This window comes from Ovis canadensis, chromosome 17 (assembly GCF_042477335.2).
Source record: "Ovis canadensis isolate MfBH-ARS-UI-01 breed Bighorn chromosome 17, ARS-UI_OviCan_v2, whole genome shotgun sequence".
Taxonomy (NCBI): Eukaryota; Metazoa; Chordata; class Mammalia; order Artiodactyla; family Bovidae; genus Ovis; species Ovis canadensis.
The window spans coordinates 16514452-16541971 of NC_091261.1; the positions used below are offsets into that span (position 1 = coordinate 16514452).

A 27520-nucleotide genomic window follows, 5' to 3' on the forward strand; every position below is an offset into this window, starting at 1 on the left:
CCCCTTTTCACAGTCCGGTCAGCAGCGTGGGATGATTGCAGTCCCTCCACGCCCCCAGCAGCAGTTGTAACTGTCCTCTGACTAGTTATCCTTCCCAGTAGGTGTAAAGCAGTAGCTCAGGGTGGGTTTGATTTGCATTTGCCTTTTGACTAATTACATCAAGCGTCTTTTTGTGTCTTATTTTTATAGAGTACTATAAAATGTGTTACATTTTACAGTGGAAAAATGTGTTACAATTAATTTTTACTGAATTTAACAGAGGAATCCAAGGCCTTAGGTTTTAGAAAGCCTGTGAGGCAGAAAGACTCTGGTCCCGCGGGTTATTGGATAACAGAGTTGGATTGGATAACTAGGAGACGGGGGAAAAAAGTTGACTCAGGATGACTCCTCAGAATGACAAATAAGCAGAAGGAATCATCCTGCCTTGAAAATATTCTGAACTCCGAAGACTCCCACTTTATGTCGAATTTATTATTAATCCATCTTGCCACCTGGCTCTCCCTTCCATCATCACCCATTATTTTCGTCCCTGACACATTCTACTGCCCCTTCCCCCCAGGTGCCCCAACAGTGCTTCTAAGACTTAACAAACCTCATCTGCTTAGTTCCCTGGGCACAGAACAGTTAGGAGGGCAACAGAAACTCAAAGGTTATTTATCGCCCTGAGCAACTTCCTGGTAGCTACAGACAAAAGCGCCTGGGCTCTCCTCTCACAGGATCCATTTCCGTCTACTGACGGAGCCCCTGTCTCCTCTCCCTGCCAAGGACAGGGCCCACCAAACCCCCACCTGCAGAGCCACAAGCCCGCTGCGGCTGGCAGACCAAGGTCCCTAGCCTCCGGGGACTCAGCGGCCCTCAGTGTCGTATAGGCTGCCGGCCAGCCAGGCCCCGAGAGCGAGCACCCCAGATGCCCGCTGTCTCCACCGTGCGAGCCTGAAGAAGGTGCATGTGGCCCGCTGTTCCCCAGGGACCGTCTCCTTAGCACGCCGTGTAAGCAGTTTCCACTTGTCTTCTCAGAGGTCTGCTTTTAAACAAATCACCAGAAACCTTTTAATGCAGAAAATGTTACGTTGTGCAGTAAAACTTTCAAATGATTTGATGTCTCTTTCTCCCTTTTTGGTGGGTCAGTTCTTTGGATGTTTTCATGGGCCTGTTTCTCTTAGAGGCCTGGATTGATGTCTGGAAGAAAGACCTTTGATGATGCTTACCTCTGCCTAGAGGGGCACTCTCTCTGTCTTGTCTGTCTCCGCGCCCCCCGGAACAGGTTCCCCCCCCCGCCCCCCCCCCCCCCCCAGCACTCTGACCCTGGAAGCCCCAAACAGGCAGGGCGGGCCAGGGGGCTGTGTGCTCTCCTGCCCTTCCCCTGCAGATCCTTTAAAGATACAGTCGGGTGGTAGTTAGAAGGCTGTGTGCGTGACCTGCAGGAACTGAAGGCTGAGTTTGTGCCCCATGTGTCAGAGCCAGCTCTGGTGGGCAGGGTGTGCTCAGAGTCCCCAGCTTACATTCCCCACTCTGCTGGTAGGAACCGCTCGTGACACGGGTGGGCGGGCGGCAGCAGGCCTGGGAGCTGCACACCGGGCCAGAAACAATTGCGCTCCCATAGTGCTTCCCAGGGTGAAGATCAGACAGGGACAAAAGCTGAGGATTTATGCCGCAGCACGAGGCTGGCAACCCCAGAGCCAGGATGACTGCAGCAAGGGGGCCAGGGAGCCGGCCTGGGCCGCCTTCAGAGGCTCCCTGCCTGCTGACTCCAGCCAGGAGGGCAGTCTGTGTCTTAAACAGGAAGGAGCAGAGGACTGGATCCTGGAACCCACTGTGTCAGCCCAGGGGGCTGGGGCTGGGCTGCGTTTGACTGATTTGGAAAGCTAATAATCTGATACATTCTTAACTCTGGAGTGGAGAACACTGCGGCCCGCCAGCATTTGTTCCTGGAGGCCTGCGAGGGGTGCGCTTCCCTGGGTCACTTGGTCCTCACCCCACCTCCAGCCCACCACGCACGCTCAGGGAGCAGCCAGCCTCCCTGCATTTAAAAGCATCACCCCAGCCTTGTCCTGCGTTTCCTTCTGAATTCTGTATTTTGGCCGTGATCCCTGAACTGCCTCTATCCTGGTTATTTTGGCCCAGGCAGATCCAGCCAGTGTTGGGGCCTGTTGGGTCCCTGCTGTATTGGGTGCCAGGCAGAGGCTGAGTCTGGGCGGTCAACTCAGGCCGGCTCTGCACTTTGAGCCACAGTGGCTGCAGCGGTCCGCGAGCGCCAGGCATTCAGCTTCCAGGCCCTGGCTGCAGGAAGTCTCCATGCCTGCTTCCCGGTAAAGGGTTGCTGCAGAGATGCTTAAAAGAAGGCCTTGCAGGTGATTTCTGTTATGAGCCAACACGTCACCTCAGCTCATTCATCCAGTGGAACTCGCGTCAGCGGGGACCTGTGAGGAATCACCTCCCCGCCCTCCCTATTGTGCCCTTGGAGTCCACCAGTGCAGATAACCCATCTCCATTTCCACCAGCATGGTCTCGGGCTCAGTGTGGGGAGGCCCTGGTGTGTCTGCTCGTGGCTGGAACTCACTGACCCCTCCTCTCTCCACCCTCCTTCCCCCAACAGGTATTTGAGGAACTGTGGAGGAATGAAGGCAAGACCCCAGCACAGATCGTTGCAGAAAAGAAGCTTGAACTGCTGCAGGACCTGGAGGCCCTGGAGCAGCTCTGCCGCTCCACGCTGGAGGCGCATCCTCACGTGGTACGCGGCCCCGCGGGGAGGGGTCATTATGCAGGCGCAGTGGCTTCGGGCAGAGGGGCACCTCTCCTGCTCACCCCCAGCAGTCCAGAGGAGCTTCCTAACAATGGTTGGCCCAGTTTCATCTGTAATCCCCAATTAATTTTGTCAGTTTTCAGCTAAAGTCAAGAGATGCAATTAGGTGAACACTGGAAAAATACAGCTTTTCCTAGGAGGGAGATCCACCCCTGAAGTTGAGTCTCATGGCATCCCGGTGGAAGGGGGAATCAGCCACTGCTGACCTCCTGAGATGGGGGGCGCTTTCACAGGGTCCCCGAGCTCTGCTCTGTAAGAAGACCTCTGTCTCAGAAAGCAGCAGGTGGGACTGCCTGCACAGGGTCAGACACTTCAGTTCTCTGCCTTGGAGAGGTGGGAGGAAAGACAGAAGGCTTGAAAATCATTTGTGAATTATGGAGAAAGTCCTTCCCGGGAACAGAGCTGGAAATCAAGTCATTTTGTGTTGAGAGCAGAGAACAAAATAGAAAAAAACTAAAATGAGGCGCACCGCACCCCCCCCCCAAATCTAATCATTGTGCAGAGATTCTTTTCAGTGGGGGAAAAACTGCTACCATCCCTTTCAGAACGATGCCACCCACTCATCAGCTTGCAGGGACACTAACAGCTCTGTGAAGAGCTCTCGATAAGGAAAACGAGCTTGCACGGGGTCTCGGCAGTCTCCATCTCCCGGCCTCATGTGGAGTGGCTGATAAAGACACTTCTCGTTTGGTCTGCGGCACTGTGCGCAGCTCCGCGCAGGCGCCGGTGCTGGGTGCTGATCCGAGGCAGGAGGTTGGGCGGGCGATCCTGACGCGGTGGCTGTTTTGACAGGCACTCAGCGCCCCTGCCTGCCCACCCGGCACCCCCCACCCGGATGCTTGGGGAGCGTTGCCATCTCCTGGATTTGCCTTCTAGCAAACAAGCTTCTTGGCAGGAAGCTGGGGGAGGAGGGCCCACTGAACCTGAAGGGTTTGGGGAGAGGGGCACTCACATCCAGTACTGGGTGCGAGCGCCGAGGCTCAGCTGTGCCGCGCCGCAGCCCTCCTCGGTGCCTTGTAATCAGGAGGCTGGGGAGCAGGTACCTCCTCTGCCAGGAGCCCAGAAGCCTCCTCCGAAGGTCACCCTCTCCCCTTTGTCCTCTTCTCATTTTATATCTAATACAGAAAAAAGAAGCTAAATTTGTTTCAGTAAGCCCAAACTTGGTTTAGGATTTTTTTTAGGCTAGAGTCTGTTTTCCCCTCTAAAATAATTTCTGTTTTTAAAGGTAATGGATCTAAAGAGGGGAAACCCCAGAGCTATAAACAAACTGATCGGGTTGGTCCGAAAAGCGACTCTGGGCCGAGCAGATCCGACAGCGATCAAGGAGGTGCTGGAGAGGCAGCTGTCGTCCTGACAGGTTCGCGTCCCCCTGCAGAGGCCCGGCCGGAGCCTGTGCAAACTGATGTCCGGGGCCCTGCGCACCTGCGCCTGGAGATGCCGCCTCCACAGAAGGCTTCATGGACATCCCAGGGTTCCAGGAGAGGTGCGGCGACGGTGAGGAATGCAGTGACGCTGAGCGCGCACACTCTCAGATGCTGTACATCCTAGGACGATATCTCACTCTGCAGGGCCCTCATCCATTTGTAGGCACGTCCTCTGGGCCCAGCATCATTCTGGGTGCTGGGGATGGGCAGTGATGGAGAGAGACTGTGATCTGGGCGCAGTGTCTTGTTTGGGGAGCTCTCGTGGTGGGGGAGGAGGCTAGGAGCCTTAGTTAAAACCATGAAGTAGCGGTATTCTCCCATCCACTGAGTAAGACTGCTGTCGCTCACCCAGGGCTCTGGCATCCCAGAAAGCAGAGATCTGAGCATAAGGGATTTTTTTTTTCCTCCATAAAAAATACAACATCAGTTTTCAAATAGATTTAATGAATAAAATATACTGAAATGTCACATAAAAAATTAACTTATTTGTCAAAGATTGTGCAGCTGATTGATAACTCCCCTTCCCCACCCTCAGGCCAGGAAGTTTGATAAGGAGATAAAAAAGCTGTAACATTAAACTGCTTTGTTTTGCCTGGAAAGAATAAGAGGACAAACTAGTAAATGGAAATCACGACCTTTAGCGGTCTCTGTGGTCCAGTTAGGAGCACCTCCCTGCAGGCAGGGTTGCCGCCCCCCGCCCCCCCAATTCCTGGGACAGTAATAGTGTTTCTCTGCTGCCGGCGGAGGGGGGGCGGGATTGGGGTGGGGAGGGGGTGGCCTGTGTTCCCTGCGTGCCTTTGTTACCTCTGACTCAGCACGAAAGACCATGTTTACAAGTGATGATTTTTAAAAGCACATGTCAAATAAGCTGACATAAGAGGAAAAAATCTTTGGCAGCCCCGACTTTACCCTGAGTTCTGTCTGTGCTGAGAAGAGGACAAATGTCTCCATCATGAATGGTGCTCCGGAGGCAGCGGGGACCCGGAGAAGAGCGGACCATCCCCCGCCAGCACCTCAGCTGTTCATGGTTCTGGTTGTGGATGCTGGCTCAGGACTTCCCTAACTGGGAGTAACGGGAGGACTGTCCTTCCCAGCCAGAAGAGCAGGGACAGGAAGGAGACCAGCCATCTGGTTTATTTCAGACAGGCATGAAGAGGTAAGGTTTTACTTTGTGAAAAATGAGTGACGCAGAAGTGTTGAGAATATGCGATATCACCCGGGAAGCCGTGTGCCCCTTGCACGTCCTGTTAACGGTGCTGAAAACCACTGGGCCTGACAGTAAACTGTGTTCATCAAACTGCTTTTTGAGACAGAAAGCAAGAGCCAGTCCCCAACCCCTACCCCCCACCCCTTTGCTCCTGAGACTGGAATCTGGCAGCAGCATGGTTTTCTAAGAAATGGTAGGAGTTCAGTTTTGTTTTCCAAACTCCATTTTCACCAAAGACCTGGCTTCTTGGTCATCAGACTTTACAGAAAGCACTGGCCAACCTTTGCAGACCATTTTAAATCAAGGGCTGACTTGAATGGGACTGGGGAGGGGCGGGGACAGTTGAATGAAGACCATTTACCAATAATATCGTGTCATATGTAAACTGTATTACGGACTGATCATTTTGGAGAAAAATGCCATTGCTGGGGTGAGGGTGGGGTGCAGAGAGAGAAGGAAATGGGTAAAAGGGGGTCAGCTGCATGGTGGCAGGCAGAAATAGCCCTTGGTGGTGAACACACTGTAATGTATAGTGAAGCAGAAATATGTTATCCACATGAAACATACAGTGTTATAAACCAGTTACCTCAGTTTAACACAGAGCACTGAATCTCTACAATGCTGATTATCGTCCAGCTCTGACAACTGCCCGTTATCTTGAATGCCCACTTTCAAAATCCAAAAAATCAGATTATGTTGTTATAACTGCTAATAAGAAAAAAAAAAAGCACAGCTGATATCTTACTTGGAACCTGACTAGAGATTTGAAATACATGTTTATGTAACACCTTAAGAAATTCACAACGTATGGCTCTGCTTGTAAAAAGGGCTTCAGTGAAATACAGTTTTAAATGCATTTTTGCATGAGTGTGAATTTAGTCTGGTGGTCCGCTTTTCGGTGGGAAATCTCATTAAAATGGATGAGTTGGCGCCACAGGTGAAGCGATCGCCATCTGTCACTGGAATGCACACACCTGTAGGCTGGGAGAGAGGCGTGCTGGGAGACTGGCTTCCCGGCGGACCTGCTCAGGTACCAGGTGTGTGCTCTGGCTGAGGAGCAGATTGGCTGGCTGGTTCAGGCGGGAGGGGAGGACTGGCTACCAGGCACAGAGTCCGTTTTTAGTAAAAGCTCACTAGATTTATAAAACTGAATTAATGGACAGGGACTTCCCTGGCAGTCCAGGGGTTAAGACTCCGTGCTTTCACTGCAGGGGGTGTGGGTTTGATCCCTGGTCAGGGAACTGAGATCCCTCAAGTCTCACAGCCAGAAAAAAGGAAAAAGATTGCCTTTTGTGGGGGCCCTTTCATATGAGAGGTGGGTGCCTCCAACCTCTGGGCTTTTAAATTCTAGGACGAGGAAGGAGCATCTTAACTCTGTCCAGGGTTCTGCATCCAGGTAAACTTCTGTTCCCATCTTTTAAGATGTAGGCAACGCTGGGGCAGCGGGGGGCGGGGCGGGGGGGGGTTGTTGTTATTTACACCAAGGTAAGGATGTTTTAGCTGAGCTCCCACCTCCTTTTTTATAATTAGTGAGAACCTGGAAGAAGACTATGAATCTTTTTCAGGGAAACACCCTCCTAAAGCTTTCAGTTGGCTCATTCAGTACATAGCATATGACCAGGACCTACAACCTATATTGTATTTTTCACATCTGTTGAGTTCAGCAGCATCATTTCATGGATCCTACATGGTGGCTCTTTGGGGAAAAAAGAACAGTAAATCTGACGGAAAGGCCATCATTTTCCATTCCCAAAAGTAGCACGTAGATCACAGCCATGTCCCTTCAGCAGATTTTAGACAAATGCTCCACAGACTGTGAGCAGAGCTGATCCCTGGTGGTCAGATGGAAAGCATCTGATTGACATCTTCTCTCTGCCTCCCTTAGTCAAGCATCTTAGCCAAGATCATTTAAATATCATCATCAACCCCAAATTCCCTCTTTTAAAATGTGTGCAGGGCAGAATGGGGCCTTGTTACAGGTAGGCCTTTTCTAGACGTGTCCCAGTAAAAGTCAGCTGCCATCGCCCTCGTCAGGTTGTAAAAGGACACGATAAACCTCAGGTCCCGTACAGATGCCTGAGGTGTGCTAGGGACGCTGCTGGCAGCCTTGTTCCTTGTGTGGGAGACAGTAGGGGAGAAAATACACAGTCATGGGGGCAGGAAGGGGCAGTCTCAGCTAAAATCAGTCCCCATCTCAGGACTGCAAGCACAAAAGCCAAAGAACTTTGTCCTCGCAAAGCCTCAAGGAAGACTTTTTACCCAAGCCCTGTTTATCCTGTTAATGAGCTGCCAGGATGATCTGTTCTCCAGAACAAGGAATAGCCTAATAAAAGCCTGAATATAGCGAGGATTTACTGAGGCAAAGTTATCTTGAAACGATTCTTAGTCTTTTGAGAGCTCTTTCTAAAGCATTTAGGTTTATGATGGTCATTCAAAAGGGGGGGGGGGAGCTCCATTTTCTTAAAATGTTTCCTCCATGATGTGATTTAAGAGCAGAGTATAAACTTGTTTGACAGTGCTCTATCTTAGGCTGTTATTAGACGGAGAATTAGTGTTGTGTGATTTACAGACTGATGGCTGAAGCAAGGAGGGGTCAAGAATATCCTCAATGACTGGAAGCCTGGGCTACAGAGGCCTGCTATTCAAGAAGAGCTAATACCACTAAGCTGGCTGGGGTGCAGGGTGAGCCAAAAATTACACCCAGCTGGCCGGTGACTTCGAGCAGCACGCGCAGTAGTGTTGTTTGGTCGCCGAGTCAGGTCTCTTTGCGACCCCATGGACTGCAGCACACCAGGCTTCCCTGTCCATCACCATCTCCCAGAGTTTGGTGTCCACTGAACTCAAGTTCACGTCCATTGAGTCGGTGATGCTAGCTAATCGTCTCATCCTCTGCCGCCCCCTTCACCTGCCATCAGTCTTTGCAGCATCAGAGTCTTTTCCAATGAGTGGGCTCTTCGCTTCAGGCACAGTAATAGCTGACCTGCAATAATGTCCTTCATTTAAATGGCTGCGTGTGCCGGCCATTCAGTAAACGCGTGGTTGATGATGAGTGACCACACTGACCCGCCTGCCCCCACGTGAAGTTGGGCGTGCACTGCAGACGCTCACCCTTCTGCCTGTGGCACGTCGCACCCCCGCCCCAGCCGCACTTCCTGTAGGAGAGCAGCCGAGACACACTGACCCACGTTCGGATCAGCCAGCCCACCTGCAGTCCCAAACCTCTGAACCCAGCTGGAAGCCCAGCCACGTGGACCACAAGACCGGGCTGAGCCAGAGACATCAAAAACAACTCTCAGCCCCGAGTACCCTGTGTCCTGTTTCTAGATTCTGTACCTAGGACGTGCTCCCCACATTACCCTGGGCCCAGGATGTCTTAATGGCTTGAAATCAACCACTAGCAGACCGAAGTAAAAGCCACTTGCTGAGGAAAAGGTGCCCCTGAGGACCCACGGGGGAATAAACAGCCCCTTCCTGCATGCTACGGAGACACTGATTCCAATCCTAGCACCTCAAAGTATTTTAGTAAAATGGGGACCATTTCCTCTAAATATCAATCAGGAAAAGGAAGTACCTACTAAAAAAAACACGTCTCTGATTGGTTACTCCAGCATTGCCATTTCATGTCTGGGACTCTCTACTTTAGTCTGTAAAATTGTATTTTAGGCTAAACTCAACCTGGAATTGCTTTAAAATTTTAAAAACATTTACTTGGCTATTTCCAAAAATCAATTTTAAATATCCCAGTGTTCTCATATACTTTGAACCACAAAACCCAGTTCATCTAGAACTTCAGATCAGACTCTGAATTATGAATCTCAGTGAAGGACGTGCTATGTTAGGAACTTCTGACCCACCTCCGCGGCCCAGGACCACCAGGCCTGACACAGCGACCTCAACCTGGGCAGCACCGAAGCCGGTGCCCACTGAGCCTTCCAGCCCTCAGCACAGCAGCTGCGGTGGGGACCCACCACGTGGTAAAGCGTCCACCCGGCGGAACATTTTAAAGCATGCCAAGTCTCATTCAAAATTCTTCCCCAATCTCATTGCAAAGGAGATTTCTAAGCATCCCACCTGCTACTTTATGACTAGAATATTCTACTTCGTGTGTGTGATCGGTCGCTCAGTCATGTCTGACTCTGCAACCCCTTGGACTGTGTAGCCCACCAGGCTCCTCTGTCCATGGGATTCTCCAGGCAAGAGTACTTCAGTGGGTTGCCATGCCCTCCTCCAGGGGATCTTCCTGACTCAGGGATCAAACCCGCATCTCTTAACATCTCCTGCACTGGCAGGCAGGTTCTTTACCACTAACGCCACCCCGGGAGGTCCATCTACTTCAGTACCAAGATTTTCCAGCAAGGATTCCCACCGCCCCCGGCTGCCATTCAGTACCGCCGCAGGCTTCCCATCGCCCTCGGCTGCCATGTCTCCAGACTCCTCAGGGCTGCTATTCTGTCTCAGCTTCCGGCCTCTGTCATGCGCCCTCACGCACGGCCACCCCACCTCCAAACATCCTTGCCAGCCCACCTGGCTGTTCCCCCTCGACTGCACAGGTTCACCTGTTCCCACGAATGTATTTCCAGGTTCCTTTTCTGACTTCGTTTTGAGAAATCCTGGGCATAACACTCCGGTTGGAGGGCTGCAGTGGATCCAGAAACCCGAACCGGTGTCTGCCTCCAGACAGGGCTTCCTGTGGGCTTGCTACCAGCACCCACCATGGGAGTTAATCCTCCTGCCTCTCACTCAGACTCGGGTCACCTCCGTCCTCCTCGAAGTCTACTTCAGTACCTATTTCAAAAACATACTCTTCCCCAGGGGGCGCCTTCCACATAGGCGACTGTAGTTTTCTGTAATAAAGCAAGAAAAAGACTCCACACCATCACCAGATGATGGAGAGAAGTGTAAATCACACCAGAAAGCTAAAGGATATGGCTTCCGGAGGCAACTTGAGCATCTTATATACCCAGTGAGTCCAAACTGGAAGATAAATAACTTATGAAAACAAAGCTGGAAGGTAATAAATTACAGCCGAAACTCCATCTTTCCGCTCCTCTCTCTCTGCCTCCGAGACACTTTCTTTTCCAGTGGAAACTTGTGCAAATACGAGTGGGCGCTGGGAAGCCAAGGGCAGGCCAGTGTGCCCCTCAGCCGGGCCAGCCATCTTCCTAGACAGGCAAACCGGAAGTCAGGATGCACAGCGACTCGGTATCCGGTTCCTTGCCTGGACCCGGAAGACTGTGAGGCTGGCTCTGAGGCGCCGCCTGGCCCCAGCCCGCGCTCCAGGGGCCTCATCCCGGGGGGACTTGCCCGCTTTGGATACAGAGGTGCTTCAAGGTCCCCGAACACAAAGGCAACCTCAGCTCCGCAGCATCTCCTGCGCTTTTCTCCTTCATGCCCCCGCTGTACTAGGGCCTGATTAAAACCACAACAGCGCTGCTGAGGCGCTGCCGCCAGGGTCTCAGCAAGACACCCACCAAGAGAGGAGAGAAACCCGGGGCTTCCGATTTCCTTCCAAACAGAGTTCATCCTAGTTCCAACCTTCTCACCTGCACACACAACAGGGCAGTGGAACCTAATAATATCCATGAATATCGGTGGTTTATGGTCTTGTTTTTTTTAGCCCACAATTATTTTGTGTGCTTCTCCCTCTCCGTGGGAGTAGACCGAGGCTCTGAGTGTAATTACGCCTGGTGGAGCGGGCTGCGGAGCAGAGATGCGCTAACACATCACGATGGGGCCGTCTAATGGGCCCCATTACTCAGAAGGCAGCGCTTCTGTGCAGAGCGAGGCCCCAGCAGGCACTCGGCTTGGCGGGGCTCCCTACGGCCTGCTGGCCCTTACACCCCAGTTCCCAAAGAGGCTACACAGTCCCTGTTTCTCCACAAAGCGCGACACAGAAAAAGCTGACATTTTGAAATGATTACCAAGGTTTGTACAGATTGTATTTAGTTTACCTTTATCCTTTCCCCCACTCCATACTCCCCAAAAATACCCACCATGAGATAGTTTCACAAATGAATCAGATTTCCATAAAACACTTAAAAAAATAACAATGCTTGTCTTCTTACAGAAGCATCAGATACCATGCTTTGTTCGTTGGGTTGATCAGAATCCTAAAAACCAAAGTAACAGTTTGCATAGGCAGAGTTCACTGTGTGCAAATCTTACTAAAGTAAGGCTATTTTCAGTGTTTAGGTGGCGATACAATGAGTTAAGAAAGCTCTCAAGCAACAAGACATTTCCCTGCATTCCACATTCTCTCCAGCTATACCTGACTTCCTGGGCAGAAAGCTGAGACCAGTGGATTTGCCTGCACCATAAGGCAACATGTGTTGGATGGAATACAAGTGTTGGAAGCAAAACGCAAAAGGACGGATGATCCAGGCTTGTGTTGGAGGCAAGAGGGGCTCCATCTTTCCTCCTCCCTTTGTAAGAGGGGGCCACGATGCGGAAGGCCGCAGGGGCAGGTATGTGTTCGTGCGCCGCTGGAGGGTCAGCCCTCTGGCACGGGCACCTCCAGAAGTCACTGACCCCTGGTGATCGCTGGGTGTGACCTATTGCTGCAAGGTGGGACCTTTGCTCCCACTCAAAGGAATGGGAGGATAAGGACCAAGACCTCCTGAGGAGGAAAAAAACGGAGCCCAGAAATCCTGCCAAAGGAGCAACCACAGTAGTGGGGAGACAAGGTGGGGAAGCCTAGCTGGAGAGAGAGGAGGTGCACAGAAGACCCCGCTCCCCCAAAATCAAGTATCGTCAGGAAGTCTCCAAGTGGAGATGTCTATAAGCAGCTTTGCATTCAACATCCAGTCAAGACACCAACACCGCAGAAAACCAGAAGCAGACTTCCAGGCTACCAGCAGGCGTCGTCCGGGTCGCCCAGCATCCTGCAGCAGAGGATGGAGTGTTCCTGGGCCAGGGCAGCCAGCTCCTTCAGGAACTCGGGGAACAGGGCAGCTGCCAGCATGGTGTCCCGCACCGGTGGGGGCAGGCTGGGGGGCGCCCCCACCGCCTTGGCTCTGTTTGTCAGGAAGGGCTGAAGCACTCTTGGGGGGCCATCCAAAAAGTTCTTGCCGCTTCCTGTCCTGGAGGCATCCTGAACGGGATCTGAAACCAGAAGGCAGGCAGCTGTGGTGAGGCGCCTCCAGGAGCCCTTCTGTCCACCCTTAAGTGCTGGGCGGGGTGGGGAGGGGGCGGTGCGGAGCGTGCACATTCAGTTCCCACTCTGACTGCAGTCTGAAGACACCCCAGCCCCCCTCTACTTCCCTCTGAGACACTCAGATCCACCCAGCAGATCACCTACAACATCAGGCATGTAATGAGAGAGTTTTATCCCAATTCCCATATGAGGCTCTACAAGCAGAAATTGTGGCAAGAATATAGGTTTATCAGGAGCCCTCTGCGCCTGGGGCAAGACGAAGGGAAAAGAGGGAAAAGGCATCTCCTCCCGCTGAGTCAGCCAAGGGAAGACGCAGGTGAGCACGATGGTTGTCTAGGACAACAGGGACACCTACCCTCCATGCCTCCTGGGGTCGGGGTGACCACCCTCCCTTTGCCAGCTGAGCCCTGACCACCTCGCAGGGCTGTGCAAGGCGGCCTGAGTCACACACCACGCTGCCCACGGCCTGGGCACAGGGCTCCGGTCGTCAGGGCTTCCTGCCCCAATCCCAGCCCCTTCTGGGTGGGATCTCCAGCCTTTGGGAGAAATAGAATGGATGAAGCCTTTTCAAGATTGGAACGATGCAGAGGAAGCTGAATGCTCATAAGACCAGACCGGGAACTCTCCACCACTATGGGCATCTCGCAGCAGTAGGTGGCTTGGACCTTCCATTCAAACAAGGTTTCCAGGAGTTTCAATCTCAGTTTCAATAATGTTCATCTAAGATGATATGAACCAAATTTTGTATATCCAAGTGATTTGCATTTTCATATTGCATCAGTTTGCCAATTAAAATGGTTCAACTTACCTAACTATTTAATTCCTGAAGATCTCCAGCCTTCCTATCGATAGGTATTATTTATGTCTTCCTCTGCCCCCCTCTCCAACAGACTCATTACTCCTTATAAATCATTATATTCAAGCTCTTCATTATTTTGGCTGCTTTTTAGAATTCAGTCCCATTTCTCAACATTCTTCTCAGAGTGTTGCTTAACTATGGTACTAAAAATTCTTGACATTTATAGTACTTTCCACATCTCACTACTATCGTCTTTAGTGTTAAAAAAAAAAATCCTCCACTCTACTGCTTTAAATATCCTTTTAGATTAAAGCTTATCACAGCTCATGCCATAAAGAACTGGGGAGGTTGTTGAGAATCTGCTGCTGCCTTTCAGCAGAAACTCACACTGTGCCTTGACGAGAGTGAGGACAGAGCGCTGATGTCCCTGGGGACACAGCCAGCCCACAGCCCTGGGGGACCACGCCAGAGCGACACCCGCCCCCAACCCCCAGTGCCCAGCACTCAGCTCTCAGGGACACGGCGGGGCCCACCCAGGAGGCCGGCCGGGGTTCCCAGGGAGATGGGACCCAGGCAGCAGACCGAGGCCCACACTGAGCGTGCTGGCCCCCACCTGGCACTCCCTCCCCTGTCTGCACACCTAAGCCTCACCAGATTTACTGGCCTCATTTCTCACAAACTCACAGAAAGATGGAGTCAATGGGCGTAGCGTGCACAGGGAGCTATTAAGTGTAGGCCATCACACTGCCGTCAGTTCAGTAGCCCTGACTCTATAAACCACTTCCGCTTCTTGCCCTTGGAAGTGACCCCGCTGAAGCCTCCCACTCATTTTATTTACCAGTTGGGGTCTGCAGGGCCCTTCAGCCTGGCGGTGCTGTTTCTGTTTTCTCCTCTGTTAAGACTTTGAGGTTCCTAAGAGCTGAGCCCCCGAACAGTGTGTCCTTCGTGGCCCCCCACACACACGCTCATCCACAGAAGCAGCTAACAGACATTTGCTGAATGAATGATGGAAGGAACCCGCCATCATCAGCTGCTCCCTGCACCTCAGCTCCCTGGAGCTGGTTCACTCCCTCGTCTCCATCTTTCTCTTTCAAATTTACTCTTTCCCCGCAAAGGGCTTTTGTGGATCATTTATCCAGCTTGATCCATGAATTTTAAAAGTGTCATTGCTAAGCCTCATTTACCCAGCTTCAATCCAAGAATTAACACTGTCTTCCCCGATGAAGGCGGGGGCGTGCCCAGTGAGGGCGGCAGGAGCCCAGCAGAAGTCCTGGCGGTGGCTCTGTCCCAGCAGCAGAGAGAACTCACGGTTCTTTCCTTGAGTCAAACTCAACTCAGAAACAAGGAGACTTGAGTTATGGTCCCTACCTGGCAACCAGCTAGTCACGGAATGGCTCGGTTTCCTTTTCCATAAAATGAAAATAACGCCTACCTGACGCCTTCCAGAACTAGCAGTCAGTGCAAAGACTCTATACATAAATAACAGAAAATACTACCTTTGTGGTTTGGAATTTGTATTTGAGGGAAACATGAAATGCCTGGCAAGTGGCTGGGCCTCACAGACCAAGAGTCTCAAGAGTGACTGTTTCAGCAGAGAAGTCCACCCAGACTTCTGATCGAAGCGTTAGCGAGGAGGCTGGTTTCACCAGGGCCTGCGCGATGGGGCAGCTCAGGCTACGCGTCCATGAACCAGACACCCCTTGAAAAAGGGTCCAGTGTGCAGGCACAGCACCCAGAGGAGAAGCAGGAAGGAAAGGAAGTATAAATGCCAGAACCGGGAGTGGCTTCCTAAACTGTTGCCCTGGGACTGAAAAGCTACTGCAGAGGGTTGTCAGGATACTGCTGGGAAGACTGGAGAAGTCAGAAAAGTGAGTTACCCTGCACCTCCGCAATGGCGGCAGACAAGGAGCACAGCCGCTAGGCTCCCCAGTAAGCGCCTCTCACGGGATTCTGATCGCTCGCTGTCCTGCGCCCCTGTAAGAAGCAGGCTCCCAGGCCCATCTCATCTATAAGCAATCATATCACACACGAGTCAGGTTTGTCCAAGGGACAGAGACCTTGGTCATCCTGTGAGTTGAAAGATTTTTAAAGTTGAGGGAACCTGTCACTTTGCTAACCTGAAAGAGGTTAATTAGGAGATTAATCTGAAAAACTCCATCAAAGGGGAGTCTTCTATCCCAAGAGACGCTTCCTACAAGTCAACGTCCTCTGAGAGTCACAGGCCTTAGAAATCATCTGCCACAGCTGCCTAACCGACCACCTTATGAGGCGGGAACAAGAGCCCCTGGGCACGTATCCAGCAGCCACCGCCGTCACACAGTCTGAAGCCAGGACGGAGCACAGGGTTTCAGGGACCCCTCCACCCCAACCCCACCACCGTCACCAGGATTGTGAGGGTCCAGCCAGTCAGGGCATGAGCCCTCAGACTCTGAACCAGGTGCCTGGCCGACCTCTCTGGGCCTGTACCTTCAGCCTCCTTCTATGAACACCAGCTAACAGTACCCTGCGTGTCCACTGTGCACTGCTGTCTGAAAAGGGAAACTGTCTGTGAAGGCACCTTGCAAACTGCGAAATACAAACAAAGACCAAGCCCGGAGCACAGCACAAGCCTCAGTTGCCTTCTGTCTGGAGGCTGCACATGGCCATGATCCAGCATAGCTCTTCCCACCCAGGGGGTCGGGGGGTCTGCTTCACTCCCACAGCTGGGCTGACCCAGGGGCTTGGCCGACAGAATGCAGCAGAGTCAACCTGTCAGGTGGGGGGTCCCCAGCTGGGGCCTCAAGAGACTGTGTCTTCTGCTCCCGCTACCCAACAGCCAAGAAGCTGCCAAGCCAGGGCAGACCACTGGATGATGAGTAACACAGCCCCTCATCACCCCATCACCCCGGCCAGCAGCCACTGCTGTGAGCCAGGCCATCCCAGATGCCCAGCCACACTGAGCAAGTGCTGCCAGCATCAGCTATGCCCATCCAGGGCAGCAGGTCAACCTGGCAACCACACAGACTCAAGAGCATGTGGGATCACTGTATTTGGAGTCTTCTGTGGTGGTTTATTACGCACGAAGGCTAACCGGCACACCGCTCCCGCAGGGTGAGTCACGGCAGTGTGCCCCCTGCTCAGGAGGGACAAGCCAACAGGCTGACTGGCATGAGGCTAGCAGAGGCCACAGGGAACCTGCAGCCCACCTTCCCACAGACGGGGGCGCCCCTCCGTCCAAGACTGGCCACCTGCTCTTCTCCACAGCCCGTGCTTGAAGCCTCCCCGTCAGCTCACCAGTGGCACAGGGCCCCCTTCCTTTCAGAGTCTGTCTTGCAGTGTTCTAATCACCTTTCACACCCTGAACTCTGCAGTCAGAAAGAACTCGAGGACAGAAGACAAACCTTCACTTGAGAGTCGAGGCCAAAGTCCCGTGAAGCCAAGTCACCAAGAACAGACAGCTACCCGGTGGCCAGGGCAGGCCGGCAGAGGGCGGGGCCTTCCCAGCTTCCCTCGGTGGCGTAACACTGCTCTGAATTACATTCCTGCTTCGCACTCCACATCTTGTTTCCCATCACGTGCTTTAGCCTGGACCAACAGCCCTGCTCTCTCTCTTGTCCGCCAACCACAGAGAAGCCTGACTTGTCTCAAGGGAGATGAACAGAAGCCAGCTCAGTAACAGAGACAGCTGTTGTCAAATCTGTGTGACCAGAGCTTAATCAAGGCTGGGCAGCCCTTTCCCCAGGCCCAGTGGCCAGCAGGGGTCCTCGGGTTCCTGGGCCACCTGATTGGCCAGCCCTCCAGAGCCCGTGGAAAGGCATCTTGGAAGGTTTAAGGCGCACATAAACTTTACTTCTCTTGCTCCAGATGAACGGTTTTCACCTTCTGGAGCCCTGAAGCACATTTATTTGGGGCTCAAAAGTCTCTGAAAACATAATAAAATGGATGCCCTCCTTGGGGTAGGACTGACCAGACAATGGGCACATAAGGCTTCTTTCTGGCCCATATGTGCCAAGTCATTTATTCTAGAAACAGCTCCCACATCAGTCCTGCCGGGAACTACCCTAGGTTAGGAACACAAATGCCTTGCTAGACCCTCCAAAGTGGGACCAGGCTGCATATGGGGGGAGCAGACCTTCCTTTTGGTTTAAGGACACTCAAGGTAAAAACGGAAATCTTTTCTGAGATTTTTTTTTTTTTTTTGAGATGCTTTTAGCATCCAGGAGCTGGTGCAGCACCCAGGACCCCAAGTCAGAAAGCTGGGGGAACAGGAGCCGCTGACAGGGAGGGACAGGGGAGGACCCCGCTGACCTTTGGTGGGTGTCTCCGGGCTCGGATCGGAGAGGTCCACGCGGAAGAGCAGGTATTGCTGGGCTTGTATGAGGAGGCCAGGGAAGTCTCTCTCCACGGAGGCAAACTGTTCAATCTTATTCTTCACTGAAGCGAGGACCTGTCAAAACCAGCACTAATGACGCTAATACTTCAGCACGGAGTTCTGCTCTGCGTTATCGGGACATCTGTCAGGCACAGCCCCCCCCACTGCAGGAACGACGGGGTTTTAACTGCCTGGGTGTTCTGGGGGGGATGGTGCTCTCCAAACATCAAATCAAACAAGCTTCGAATCTTCAGTTTGTCTGCGATAATCCATACAACCAGCGTGAAAGGACTGGCTGGAGAGCAAACGACAACAGGGAAGAGGGGCAGGACTAGGGGCAGGGCCGGGGCCTTGCCTCAGCCGCCCCTCTGCCTCCGCAGCAAGTGTGCACAGGCACGCAGGGCGGGGGCGGGGCCTGTGCATCAGCCACGCCTCTGGCAGCAGGTGTACACGGGGCGGGGTGGGGCGGGGCGGGGCCTTGCATCAGCCACGCCTCTGGTAGCAGGTGTACACAGGGCGGGGCGGGGCGGGGCCTGTGCATCAGCCACGCCTCTGGCAGCAGGTGTGCGCGGGGCGGGGGCACGGCGGTACCCGGGGCCAGGCGGTACCTGGTACAAGGAGCGCACGCTGGGCTGGAAGACCATGTTGGTGTTGAGCAGGAAGGAGCGCAGGAGGGGCTGCGGGTAGCTGGCCAGCTGTGTGATGATGCCAATGAGCAGCAAGTTCACGTGCAGCGAGTTCTCCAGCATGTTTTCCAGCTTGGACAAGACGACGCTGATGAACGGGCCTGCGGAAGGACATGAGGCTCAGGGCCGGCTGAGCGCAGGGGCCGCCTCTCCTGAAGACCAAGGAGTCAGGGGGACCACCACGGGGCCACTGGAGGCAAATCCAGTTCAGACAAGTGCGGCTGAGGTGACCAGGTCGCCTGGTGCCAAACCACGAGGCATACCACCGCCACGAGAACAAAGCAGAAACCCGTGCTTTGGGAGCTAGTATTTTGACTCTGTGAGCAGTTTTAACGCTTGGAAAATTATCGTGGACCTTAGAAAAAATGACCAGTGACTTAATTTTTAAAACCAAAATGTACTTTTCATACTATTTCTGTATCTCTTGGGGCTGCCAATGCTTTACAACATGGCACTCTTCACTCCCTGATGGTGCCCGCTATAGCCAACAATGCCAAGACTGTAGCCCACCAGGCTCCTCTGTCCATGAAATTCTCCAGGCAAGAATACTGGAGCCGGTTGCCATTCCCTTATGCAGTGGATCTTCCCCACCCAGGGATCCAACCCATTTCTCCTGTGTCTCCTGCATTACAGGCAGATTCTCCACCCTCTGAGCCACCAGAGAAGCCCCCATGCTATAGCGTGTCACCCAATCAGTGGCCACCAAAAGTAACAAAGTCTTCCTGTTGTTACAAACTATGCTTACCAACAGCAGCATTGAGAAGGGGGGGCTGTCCATCCTCTACAAGCACCAGAGAAAGACTTGCCAATATCACTATATGGAAGGACCAATGGACCAGACTCTGCACTCCCAAGGCAGAGGGCCCAGGTTCTATCCCTGGTCAGGGAACTAGATCCCTCCTACCATAATTAAGACCCAGTGCAGCCAAATAAATATTTTTAAAAAAATAAGAGAAAATGAGAGGTGAAGGAGGCCTTAGCTATAATTTTAGAGCCACACCTTAAAGTTGTGGAGGAGAGGGACTCAGGGCTCAGTTTGGGAAACTGGAGTCTGGTGTGTCCAAGTTTCCTTAAACAAAAAATTCCCTGAGACTGTAAAAGCAGTTTAAAAAAGAAAAAAAGACAAAAAGAAGCTTCAACTAACTTGGGTCACTAGAAAAATAAGATGCTTTTCATTTGACTTGATTGAAGGCAAGGAGAATCCAGAAAACAAATCTGGCATTAATAAAATTACTTAAAGATGTTTTCCATTTTCACCATAAAAGTGGTCCATTAAGGAAAACCAAGGAGAATCTTCTACTTCCCCCAGTGGAGCTACTGAGGATGCCTCTAAACCATGGCATGTTTTTGACAAAAGCACATAACCCCCGATGAATAAACATGCCTTGTGAACATTTCACCAACATTAATATGGGTTTAATGCTGGGAGGGATTGGGGTCAGGAGGAAAAGAGGACGGCAGAGGATGAGATGGCTGGATGGCATCACTGACTCGATGGACGTGGGTTTGGGTGAACTCCAGGAGTTGGTAATGGACAGGGAGGCCTGGCATGCTGTGATTCATGGGGTCACAAAGAGTCGGACACGACTGAGCGGCTGAACTGAACTGAACAAAAACATACTCCATCACAAGATGCTTCATTCAGAATCCTCGGTAGTGGGAGAGGGTAAACCTTTGTAAGAAGGCAGCCACTGTCTGTGAAAAACGAAAAGCAAACCTAAGCCTCTTCCCCACGCGGGCAATTAACAGAGTCCTGGCAATTGTCGTTTCTGCCACTGCAAACACAGATGCTGTCTCTAAGGCACCCAGAGCCCAGGAGAGACACCTTGCATCTGGGTGTCAAGACTGGCCCCAACTTCCCCTTCCCTGGGAGGGGGCAGAGCTCCTGGGTCACTTTTCATGACACAGGGAGGTCAATGAATTCTTCTAATAGAGAGCCCCTGCTTACAAAACAAAGCTGGGAGAGATTGCCAAACACATTCAGAAACTCTGGATTGCAACACCACTAGGACAGCATCTTGCTGGGGTTCCACCAAGAACCCCCAAAATGTCACCAGCAGCTCTACTTAATTCTAGTCCCCCAGGCACATCTGCCAGGGGAAGGCTGCTGTCCTCACTCCCCAACCCCGACCTGGGCTCACACCCACCCCGACCCCGCTCCCCTGAAGTCCCTGGGACTCAGCAGCTCTTTCCTTCCAAAGGAACAGAGACAGGTGACTCGGCTGACACTTGGGTGGGAAGAGTCTCCTATAAAACACATCTCCTTGGACTCCCCTGGTGGTGCGGTCAAAAGGAATCCACACGCCACAAATAAACGTGCCTTATAAAGGTTTCAGCAACATTAATACAAGTTTAACAAGACATGCTCCACCACAAGATGCTTGCTTTAGGAGCCTTGGTAGTGGAGGAGGGTAAACCCAGGGCTCGCATGTTCGAGCCTTGGTCCAGGAAGATCCTACTCGCTACAGGGCAGCAGCCTGTGCTCTAGAGCTGCGGAGCCACCGGACAGGCGGCAACTGCTGGAGCCCGCGTGCCTAGAGCGCAGGCTTGGAAACGGGAGAGGCCGCCGCCCCACAACAAAGAGGAGCCCCTGCTCACTGCAACGAAGACCCAGTGTGGCCAGAAATAAAGGAGTTAACAAACATCTCCTTAACGAGGGCCCTCAACCTCCCGGCCATCCTACAAACCTAAAAGCCACACGGTCCAGCGCTACTGTCACGGAGGACCCCAGCCTGCCACCACGCCTGGGAGAGTCCGTGTCATCACTGTCTCACTTGGACAAAAGAGCATCAGGCCAGGTCAGCAGACTGTCATTACAATCCACTAACCCCATTAACTACAGCTTCTTAGGCACGTGCAATAAGAAGCATATATTAAACCCTTTCAAGTTCCTGTTTGATTCTAGCACTTTAAAAAAACCCCTGAGTGCAATGGAGGAGGAAGGAGAAATGGGCAAGCAGCTGAAAATGAGAAAACTCGGTTCCAGTTCAGAAAGCCACTGGGAATGTGGGAATGGGCCACGGTGGGCACGAGGGTGTATCTTTTCCCCTTCTAGGAGACAGATTAACTTCACACCCATAAAATACTGAATGTTCAGAACAACAAATGATACGTCATTCCCTTCTCTCCCCTCAGGCCCTCTTCCCCTGCTTCAGGAGACCCCCTCCTGTTCAGGGTGACCCCCACCCTGACTGGTGCTTCCTAACTCCAACAGCCGCCACCCTCATTCTGAGCCTCAGCTCCGCTGACTCCCCTGGGAACCACCTCCCAGACGCAGACCGTCACCTCCACCTCCCCTGCCAGCACTGCCTGAGGTCAGGCTCCTCACTTGTCTGGTGTTCAGCAACAGTTTTTCTATTTTAATAAAGATTAAAATGATTTAAAATTTTTCTTCTTCCAAGAGTACAGGGGTATAAAATAAAGAGCAGGCCTCCAGCCAGAGGCAACTCCTGTTAACAGATCCAAGCGCATTCTTCCAGCAATGTTTCATGTATATGATAAACTATAACAATTGAGTTATCATTAAAAACACGAACCACTTACTATGTCCCAGGCAGTGTTCAATACTCTTCATGTACTGACTTACTTAAATATTCACAACAACCCTACAAAGCGTGTGTATTGTTGAGTTGGCCAAAAAAGTTCACCTGGCTTTTTCCGTAAGATGTGACCCAATCGAACTTTTTGGCCAACCCAACAGTTATCCCCAGGCTGGAGTCCACGTGGTTGCAAGACTTGGACACAACTTAGCAGCTAAACCACCACCACCAAAGACGATGCAGAATGTCACGCGCACAGTGAGTAAACGGAGCCTCCATTTTCACTCAGGCCATGTTTCCAGCGTCGATACTCGGAACCAACACATTGTCCTGCTTCCCAGAGTGAAAGCATGTGTGTGTGTCTTTGTGTGTGTCTACCTCCTGGTGCTTTTTAAAAATAAATGGTAAATGACAATACTGTCTACACGCTGTTCAGCCTCTCGTCTTTGTGCCGCAGTGTCTCCCCCAGAGGCTACGCCGTGTCACCACGCGCAGAGCCATCCTGTCCACTCACAAGACATCCGGTTGCCATGGGTGCAACGTGAGCAAAACAGCCCCTACTGGCGGACGCTTGGGCGACTGCTACTGTGAGTGACGCTGCAAAGAGCATCTCTGTGCACGCCGCTCGGCCCATCGTGTGACCACAGCTGTGCAGACGCTGCTGGAAACGCTATCACTCCTGCATTCTGAATCCAGATACAACGACAAGCCTCTTAGCTGGATCTCCCTGGCACCAGCCTCTCCTCACTCCAGCCTCTCTCCACAGTCTTCAAGACTGGCCTTTCCAAACAGGAATCTGGTCACATCACTCACCCACTCTGACGGGGAGTCTTCAGGGCCTGGAGCACAAGCCCCCACTCCTCAGCGTGGCCTGAGGGCTGAGTCAGCATACCCCAGGCTTGCGGCTCCCTCTCTACTCCCGAGATCCAGGCCTTGTCACCCCCCGTGTGGTGGCAGGCTCCTTCTCCTCACCTGCCGCTTCCCCTACCTGACTGTTGTTCTCAGCTGCTTGTACCCAGAGGCTTCTCTTCTCTATGGGCCCCCTCTGTGAAGCCTTTCCCACTCCCTGCACTGGACCCCCATAGGATTCGGATACTATGACTAATAATCCATTTCTCACGAACAGCGTACACTTCTTTGTTGATGTCTCCTCTGAAAGTCTACAAATCCCTTCGTTTCTGCGTCCTTAGCACAGAGTATCAGGGGATTGATAAAAGATTGCTGAATGCATGAATAAATAAAATAAATTAGATGAATGAAATGGAATGCTTTGATTTAGCTGAGTAGTAAATTCATTTCTACAGAAATCAGGATTCCATGGAGAGTGCATGGTAAGTCACTGCAGTCATGTCCGACTTTTTATGACCCCATGGACTGTAGCTCTCCAGTCCCTTCTGCCCATGGGATTCTCCAGGCAAGAACACTGGCGTGAGTTGCCATTTCCTCCTCCAGATCTTCCCAACCCAGGGGTTGAACCTGTATCACCTGCGGCTCCGTATTGCAGGCAGATTCTTTACCACTGAGCCACCAGGGAAGCAAGCCCTCCATGGAGAGAGGGGAGTTAAACCAAACGCTGCAGAGAAGACTCAGAAGTTTGGACATGACAACGTTCACATGCACGGAGAGAGGAAAGCAGCTGAACAAGGTTCAAAGGAGGGAATAGGTGAGGTTTTAGTTAAAATTACCTATATGTATCCAAATCGCAGATTATGGTTTGCTGATTTTCAGGTGTACCATATTCAAAATATTGATGTTATTTAATATGTGATGTATTCGTTGTTTTTGTTTTTTGTCCTAAGCTAACTGTGTGGATCACAACAAACTGTGGGAAATTCTTCAAGAGATGGGACTACCAGACCACCTCACCTGCCTCCTGAGAAACCTATATGCAGCTCAAGAAGCAACAGTTAGAACCAGACGTGGAACAATGGACTGGTTCAAAATTGAGAAAGGAGTATGCCAAGGCTGTATAGTGTCACCCTGCTTATTTAACTTCTATGCAGAGTACAACATGTAAAATGTCAGGCTAGATGAAGCACAAGTTGGAATCAAGATTATTGGGAGAAATATCAATAATCAGATACGCAGATGACACCACCATTATGGCAGAAAGCAAAGAGGAATTAAACAGCCTCGTGATGAAAGTGAAAGAGGAGAGTGAAAAAGCTGGCTTAAAACTCAACATTTAAAAAACTAACATCATGGCATCCGGTCCCATCACTTCATGGCAGAGAGATGGAGAAACAGTGGCAACAATGACAGACTTTATTTTCTTGGGCTCCAAAATCACTGCAGTCAATGACTACAGCCATGAAATCAAAAGACGCTTGCTCCCTGGAAGAAAAGCTATGACACCCTAGATAATATGTTAAAAAGCAGAGACACTATTTTACCGACAAAGGTTCATCTAGTCAAAGCTATGGTTTTTTCAGTAGTCATGTATGGATGTAAAAGTTGGACCATATAGAAGGCTGAGCACTGAAGAATTGATGCTTTCTAACTATGGTGCTGGAAGAGACTCTTGAGAGTCCCTTGGACTGCAAGGAGATCAAACCAGTCAATCCTAAAGGAAATCAGTACTCAGTATTCACTGGAAGGACTAATATTGAAGCTGAAACTCCAATACTTTGGCCATCTGACTCAAACAGCCCACTCACTGGAAAAGACCCTGATGCTGGGAAAGACTGAAGGCAGGAGGAGAAGGGGATGACAGAGGACGAGATGGTTGGCTGGCATCACTGACTTAATGGACGTGAGTTTGAGCAAGCTCCAGGAGATGGTGAAGGACAGGGAAGCCTGGTGTGTTACAATCCACGGGGCTGCAAAGAGTTGGACACGACTGAGCGGCAGAACAACAATACTTTGTTTCGTCAATTTACTTGGCGCCCAGAGATGAAGCTCCTTTGTCAGAAGGCTAGTATTCTAAAGAGCAGTCTTCACTAGCAGTGGATAGTCCTGCTGTCCTGGAGAACACAGCAGGCAAATTGGAAGTGCTGCTGAACGAGAGCAGACGGGGTACCCGGAGGGCAGAGCTGGTGTTAGCTCTGTCCTTTCTCCCACCAAACTCCGCCTCACCCTCAGTGGGTCAGGGCCCTCATGCCCCACCCCTCCCCTCATCAACTGGGAAAAGCCAGATTATCTAATCCTTTTTACTTATGATTGACTGATTGAATTTTAATTAAAACCCATTTACACTGAAATGTTATCTCAGCTAGAAATGCAAACCTTTTAATTGTGCAATTAAAAGCCCTCTCCCTGTTTCAGTAAATTTTCAGCCATCAGTAAATAGATGAAGAAATGTTGGAGGAGGTGGAAGAGCGTGCTGAGATCACGTCAGCCAACCTGGCTGGACCCGAAGATGCTATGACTTCATGTAATTTGGGTGATCCAAGCAGGTGGGAAGGGAGCGTGGTCCTTCCCCACCAAGCTGTCCCCTCCTGGCTGGGGAAGGACAAGCCTCGAGGCTGCTGGGGGCTGCCTGTGGCTACAGTGATGACACAGCCCACCCTCCACCCCCAGGATCACATTCAGTTGTCCCAGGGTTAGGACACCAAGGCCACGTGGCTAAAGTGCCAGAGTCAGGAGTCCCCAGAGGCCTGACTCCAAGGCCGGTCTGTCCCTCTGGGATGCTGGCTCCTTCAGGACCCTCTCCTCTAACTGAACACCTTTCAGGGGTCCCACCACAGCTGCCCCCAGGCCTGAGGAACCTCCCGCTGTGCTGGTTCCCTCTAGGCCACGATTCCCAGATTCAGACTGCAGGAGCAGGACCCTGTGGGGCCTTCCCAGGACAGACCTCCCCATGCCTCCTGCCTGCCTCTTGTCTGCAGAGAACTTTAGCCAGAGAAAAACATAGTCAGAAAACTGCAAAAGCAAAGGAAAACAGCCACGCAAGACAAAATAAAAACACTTTATCTGTTAAACAAAATCAAGGACCTTTAGTTCCTCTTCAAAGGCTACAGACAATATTCTGAGCGATGTCCTGTGAGCTGTTCTGCAGCTGTTTTGCAGCTGTTTTACAAACCCCCACCAGATAGGAGAAGTTAACCACATGATGACCAGACTCTGGTCATGACCTAAGCTGCCACAGTTCTGAGAACTGGCCTCAAAGTAACAGGAACAAACCAGCCCTGGAACTGAAGATTAACTGTACTGAAAACAGCCAGGACGATGCTGGTCAGACTGCTGAGAGACTAAGTTCAAGACGACTGTCAGAGCTGACAGCGCCCGTTCTGCACGCAGCGCCCCTCCACCTGTGCACACCCGAAGCTCCCCTTTAAAAGCTCCTGCCCCCCGATCAGCAGTGCGGAGTTGGCTTTTGGACATGAGTCCACCTTCTCCCCAGTTGCCAGCCTCCTGAATAAAGCAGTCTTTCTTTTCCTACCAACACATGTCTCTCAAGAATTAGCTTTCAACCAGTGAGCAGCCAAGTCTGACTTTGGTAATAATTTCACTTGGCTTATAATTTACTAATAATAATTCTGCCGTAACTCCTCGCCTCAAGCCACTTACCTGATACTCTAGCCTGGCCCTTTGCCTCTTCCATGATTTCTACCCCCTGTTAGGGGTGTATCACTGGAACACACCCATTCTTTCATTAGAGTGATGCGTTTATGTGGATCTCCTCTACTCATGTTTGGAGGAAGATTTTGTGATTAATTGAAATGAGTTCCCAGGCATGACTAACTCCAATGGCCTGTGCTGTCTGTATACAGCCACACTGATTCAAGGGGTATTCTGAGCAGCTACTGTACGCCCTGTCCACTGCTCAGGACTAGACATAGTGCAGAGACCAAGCCAACAACTGCGCTCTCATGAAGGAAATCGGAACTGGTTTTTAAAACAATTAACATATAAAACATATAAAAACAAATGCTAAGGAGAAAAACAAGTTAAGACTAGAGGAGGAGAAGGGGATAACAGAGGAGGATATGGCAGGATGGCATCACTGACTCAATGGACATGAGTTTGAGCAAGCTCCAGGAGATGGTGAAGGACAGGGAAGCCTGGCGTGCAGCAGGCCATGGGGTAGCAAAGAGGCAGGCACAACTTAGTGACTGAACACCAAAGAAGAAATGAGCCTATTAAATAATGAGACTTGACTTCTTGTGAGGTTTAGTGAGTCTTCTGGGGGAAGAACTGATGCTTTTGAACTGTGGTGTGGAGAAGACTCTGGAGAGTCCCTTGGACTGCAAGGAGATCCAACCAGTCCATCCTAAAGGAGATCAGTCTTGGGTGTTCTTAGGAAGGAATGATGCTAAAGCTGAAACTCCAATACTTTGGCCACCTCATGCAAAGAGTTGACTCATTGGAAAAGACTGATGCTGGGAGGGATTGGGGGCAGGAGGAGAAGGGGACGACAGAGGATGAGATGTCTGGACGGCATCACGGACTCGAAGGATGTGAGTTTGAGTGAACTCTGGGAGTTGGTGATGGACAGGGAGGCCTGGCGTTCTGCGATTCATGGGGTTGCAAAGAGTCGGACATGACTGAGCTACTGAACTGAACTGAATTGGCTTCTCAAGAGAAGTTACTCACTGGCAAAATAGAACCTCTAATTT

General features: G+C 51.5%; 2 protein-coding genes and 2 long non-coding RNA genes across 9 annotated transcripts in view; 3 read left to right on the forward strand and 1 right to left on the reverse strand.

The window, feature by feature from the left end:
* Nucleotides 1-4704, forward strand: part of GATB (glutamyl-tRNA amidotransferase subunit B) — a 99041-nt gene extending 94337 nt beyond the window's left edge. For all 3 annotated transcript variants that reach the window (XM_069556709.1, XM_069556710.1, XM_069556711.1), the window contains 2 exons: nucleotides 2597-2731; nucleotides 4029-4704. In XM_069556709.1, coding sequence (XP_069412810.1) covers nucleotides 2597-2731; nucleotides 4029-4157 — 264 coding nt within the window. In that variant the 3' untranslated portion in view covers nucleotides 4158-4704. The remainder of the gene's footprint in view (nucleotides 1-2596; nucleotides 2732-4028) is intronic.
* Nucleotides 4705-5035: 331 nt separating this feature from the next.
* On the forward strand, nucleotides 5036-26346 carry LOC138422165 (uncharacterized). 2 transcript variants are annotated; one of them, XR_011249768.1, is made up of 3 exons: nucleotides 5125-5383; nucleotides 23415-23625; nucleotides 23762-26346. It is a non-coding gene; the product is annotated as an uncharacterized lncRNA (long non-coding RNA). The 2 variants fall into 2 exon arrangements; XR_011249767.1 differs by lacking the exons at nucleotides 23415-23625; nucleotides 23762-26346 and adding an exon at nucleotides 11620-13394 and having other exon boundaries at nucleotides 5036-5383.
* The window catches only part of FHIP1A (FHF complex subunit HOOK interacting protein 1A), a 296802-nt gene continuing 280633 nt past the window's right edge, over nucleotides 11352-27520 (reverse strand). For all 3 annotated transcript variants that reach the window (XM_069556706.1, XM_069556705.1, XM_069556707.1), the window contains 3 exons: nucleotides 18346-18524; nucleotides 17674-17812; nucleotides 11352-12535 (listed from right to left, as the gene is read on the reverse strand). In XM_069556706.1, the coding sequence (XP_069412807.1) occupies nucleotides 12282-12535; nucleotides 17674-17812; nucleotides 18346-18524 (572 nt within the window). In that variant the 3' untranslated portion in view covers nucleotides 11352-12281. The remainder of the gene's footprint in view (nucleotides 12536-17673; nucleotides 17813-18345; nucleotides 18525-27520) is intronic.
* On the forward strand, nucleotides 21129-22386 carry LOC138422167 (uncharacterized). Its single transcript, XR_011249770.1, has 2 exons — nucleotides 21129-21737; nucleotides 22124-22386. It is a non-coding gene; the product is annotated as an uncharacterized lncRNA (long non-coding RNA).